Source organism: Triticum dicoccoides, chromosome 5A (assembly GCF_002162155.2).
Source record: "Triticum dicoccoides isolate Atlit2015 ecotype Zavitan chromosome 5A, WEW_v2.0, whole genome shotgun sequence".
Taxonomy (NCBI): Eukaryota; Viridiplantae; Streptophyta; class Magnoliopsida; order Poales; family Poaceae; genus Triticum; species Triticum dicoccoides.
The window spans coordinates 56,761,152-56,765,308 of NC_041388.1; the positions used below are offsets into that span (position 1 = coordinate 56,761,152).

At 42.1% G+C, this 4,157-nt stretch overlaps 1 protein-coding gene across 1 annotated transcript; it reads right to left on the reverse strand.

Moving 5' to 3' along the window:
* Positions 1-245: 245 nt before the first annotated feature.
* Positions 246-3,662, reverse strand: LOC119299267 (zinc finger MYM-type protein 1-like). Its single transcript, XM_037576513.1, has 2 exons — positions 3,286-3,662; positions 246-3,036 (listed from the first exon to the last, which is right to left on the reverse strand). The coding sequence occupies exon 2, from the start codon at positions 3,022-3,024 to the stop codon at positions 1,375-1,377; it is 1,650 nt and encodes a 549-aa protein (XP_037432410.1). The 5' UTR covers positions 3,025-3,036; positions 3,286-3,662; the 3' UTR covers positions 246-1,374.
* Positions 3,663-4,157: the final 495 nt, after the last annotated feature.

Consider the following 4,157-nt stretch of genomic DNA (forward strand, 5'->3'; position numbering starts at 1 on the left):
TTTTGTGTAAATATTTTGGTAATTTAAGCACCGCAGGGTTGGTAACTTATGTAACCCCGGTCTGGTAACTTTGACCCAGGAAAAAAAGATTTTGAAACATACGTTGGTAACTTCTGTGTAAATAACATGGTAATTTACTCACTGCGGACTTGATAACTTACATTACCCTGCTCCTGGTAACTTTGATCGTGGGAGGAAGTTGTTGAAACATACCCCAGAAACTTATGTGTAAAATGTGTGTTAACTTACATACTGTGGGGCTTATAACTTATGTACCGTGGGGCTCATAACTTACGTACCCCAGACCCAGTGGCGGAGCTAGCATTTGACAACAGGGTGGGCCGCTTCCAAAAAAAAATTGACAACAAATTTGACATGTGAACGATCTAACTAATTATCAATAACACATAGAAATAGATCAATATGGTCTTATAAACACACTAAAACTCTCAGTTTTGCATGAAAGAAGACTACATAGACATACTACATACTACATACTACATACCTTGAGAAGTTCAAAACAGACTATGTTTCCGGCCTACGCTTCTGCATGGCCATGAAAGTATCAATTATGTCATCTTCATTCACCTCAGAGAAAATATCCCACTCAATGTATGTGACCAGGCAATCATCCAAAAGACTATCACCCATCTTATTTCTCAACTTGTTTTTGACTAAACTCATGGCAAAAAATGCTCTCTCAACATTTGCCGTTTCCACTGGTAGAATCAATACCAATTTTAGAAGTAAGTACACGAAATTATGAACTATATGCCTCCCTGTTTGAACAAGCTTAACCGAGAGATCAACAAGATTCCCAAGGCCTTGAAAGTTCTCATCTTTTCTCATGTCACCAATATAGTTACCAAGTTGTAGTTCAAGGTGTATCAAGTCAGCACTTGAAAAGTCTTCTGGATAGAACTCAGCAAGTTTGCATACCTTGTGTGCATCAAAAGCAGCAAATGAGTTGGCAGGATTCAAAGCAGACATACAAGATAGCAACTCCATATTGATCTCGTCAAATCGATTTTCAAGCTCTTGACTAATTTGATCAATTACTCCAAGAAATACTTCTCTTCTAAAGTGATCATCATTTGTTTGGGGTCGAACAAACCGTGTTGATCTTCCATAAGGCACATAATTATCCTCCATTGTAGGAACTTGAATGCTATGCTTGTTACAAAATAATGTGACTCTTTGAAGAAATGCATCCCACCCATTAGACCTCAGTTCTTGTATTCTATCTTTTGCCAATCTAACCATTGCCATTGCAGAAAGAATGTCTTGGTCTCTTCTTTGCAAACAATCAGACAAATCACTTGTGTATCCAAGAATGACAAGCATCAAGTGGGCATTGAAAATAAAGTCAAATGACTAAAACACTCCAACAATAGTATGGATTTTTGGCCAATCACTCCTTTGTGATGCACCTTGTCCAAGAGTGATGATTACATCACGAATTGTGGGGTACATAGCAACAATGTTGAGAACAGTTTTGTAATGAGAGCCCCACCTAGTATCACCAGGCCTAGGTAACCCCATCTCTTGATTCAGACCACTCCCAGTTTGTAACTCACCACATTCAAGTAGTTTCATGATATTATGAAGTCTAGCATCTCTAAGCATGTCATGACGCTTACAAGAAACTCCAATAATGTTCAACAATAAAGACACTCGATCAAAAAACCATACACAGTCATCATTTCCCTTGGCAACAGCAACAAGAACTAGTTGGAGTTGATGTGCAAAACAATGGATGTAATAGGCAGAAGGTGACTCTTTCATGATCAATGTTTTCAGTCCTTTAATTTCTCCTCTCATGTTACTAGCCCCATCATAACCTTGCCCACGAATTTGAGTTATAGTCAAACCATGATTGGCAAGTAAAGTTTGAATTGCTTCCTTAAGTGACAATGCAGTGGTGTCACTTACATGAACAACTCCAAGAAAGTGCTCACTTGGCCTTCCTACTTTATCAACAAAACGCAAACATAGAGCTAGTTGTTCTTTATGTGATACATCACTAGACTCATCAGCTAGAATAGCATAATGATCATCACCAACTTGTTCAATAATTTGATTTCTAGTATGTACTGCACAACATTGAATAATCTGATTTTGTATCTGGTGAGAAGTCAATTTGCAATTACCTGGTGCATTCTTCAAGACATACTTATTCACCTCCTCACTATTTGTTGCAAGCCACTTCAATAGCTCAATGAAGTTTCCCCTGTTGCTAGATTGTTCACTTTCATCATGCCCACGAAATACCAATCCTTGATGAAGAAGAAACTGCAAGCATCTAAGTGAATACTTCAACCTCATCCTATAAAGACGTAGATCCTCACTATCCACCTTCACAAGAAGATCATTAATTGTTGCACGGGGATTCACAAATAAGTCATATTTCTCTTGAGCTGCATTGTGCACACTTGTTACACCACCAACATGCTTATCAAGAGCATCATCTCTATTCCAATTTCTCCAACCACCATCAGTAAATGCATTAGTTCCCTTCCCACTAGTTTTTTTCTCTTTGAACAAGAAGCATACAAAGCAAAATGCAGCTTTCTCCTTGATACTATATTCAAGCCAACTATGTTTATGAAACCAAAAAGGACTGAATGATCGAAACCTATTCCCAATTCTTCTTGCTTCAAAGTTATGTGCATAAGGTTTGAATGCAGCCTTAAGGATATATGCTCTCCGAACTGCGTCTTGATCATTGACAGGATAACTTGCAATGGGTGGCCTTTCCCCGGGATCATGTTTAAGACGGCTAAAATCATAAACTGACGGTGGCGTTGAGACATCTTCAAGTCGAACCATTGGTTCTGGAGTTTGCTCAACCGTGACATTTGACATAGACACCACTGTTTCTTGAGTTTGCTCTTGAACCACAAATTCTCTGGTTTGCTCTTCGGCCACATCCGCGGTCCCATGCACATCCGGCGTACTAGCTTTCTTCCTTGTCTTCTGAGCATGTCTCGCAAAAAGGGAAGCAATGTTTCCTGCCCTCTTCATTCTTCAAAAATTCTGCAAAATTTATGTGTATGTGTAAATGTGTTCATCAGTTCACCGTTCATCTACTAGTTTGTTAACAGACATTCCAAGTTTCCAACAACATACATGATACTGATACACTACTTTGTTAACATGAAAAAATTATGTCAGAGAGCATCTATGTAATATATAAGCATTGCATCTCCTTTCCATTCCCTGTCAAACAAACAAACAAATTTAACTGAAATAGGCCGCTGGGGATTGAGGATTTGGGGCCAGTACCTCTCTCTCTCTCGGAAGGGAGTGCAGGAGAAGAGGACTGGGCGCCGTCGGTGACTGGCCGACCCCGACTACTCGGCTAGCAGGGGCAGGGCGGCTGCGTAGGGGTTGCTCCTGGTTCGGGAGCACTGCTGCTCAGTGCGCTGCTGCGCAGGGCGACCGGGCGACGGGAGGAGCAGGCATGCTGCGGCCCGCAGCGGCGCAGCCGTCAGGGGCGGCTGGGCGGGGTGGTGCGTCGTGCGCAGGCAGCAGGCAGCAGCTAGCCGGGGCGGGTGGGCGTCAGCCATCAGGGAGGTCCGAGATCCAGCGGTGGGCCGGCGACGGTGTGGGGCGACTTGGCTGGCGGCGGATCGAACTCAACCAGATGTGGCGACCGTGCGTGGTTGCAAAGGAGAGATGACTGAGAGGAGAGGATGTGCCGTGTTCGTTTGGTTTCAGCTCGCACTTGTTGATGGGCTTATTTTTTTGTCTCGGCCCGTCTCTGAAAATGCCTTCCTATATAGGCCAGGCCGAAATCTCAGGGTGGAGCGCGGCCCACCCTGTCCACCCTGTGGCTCCGCCACTGCCCAGACCTGGTAACTTTGGACACAAAAATTCAGAACATATAAACATGGATCTAGTTCCGAAGGTCTGGTCGGAGTGGATTTAGTGATGAAAACAGATTTTGAATCGGGCTGACTGTTTGAGCTACAAAATATTTTGAATTTTTCAAATTGGAAAATCTAGTATGACATCAGTTTTTGTGCTTAGTACATGCATGAATGTGTGTGTAGGAAGGAGGAAATGAGGTGTTCGTATCTATGCCTAAAACTATAACGTTCTCCAAATCTTATACATGTTGATTATTTGGTTATGGACTAATTTATAGGATTATA

What these genes read in the sequence shown, in the direction of transcription:
- LOC119299267 (XM_037576513.1), bottom strand. Translation starts at nt 3,024, where the DNA reads ATGAAGAGGGCAGGAAACATTGCTTCCCTTTTTGCGAGACATGCTCAG.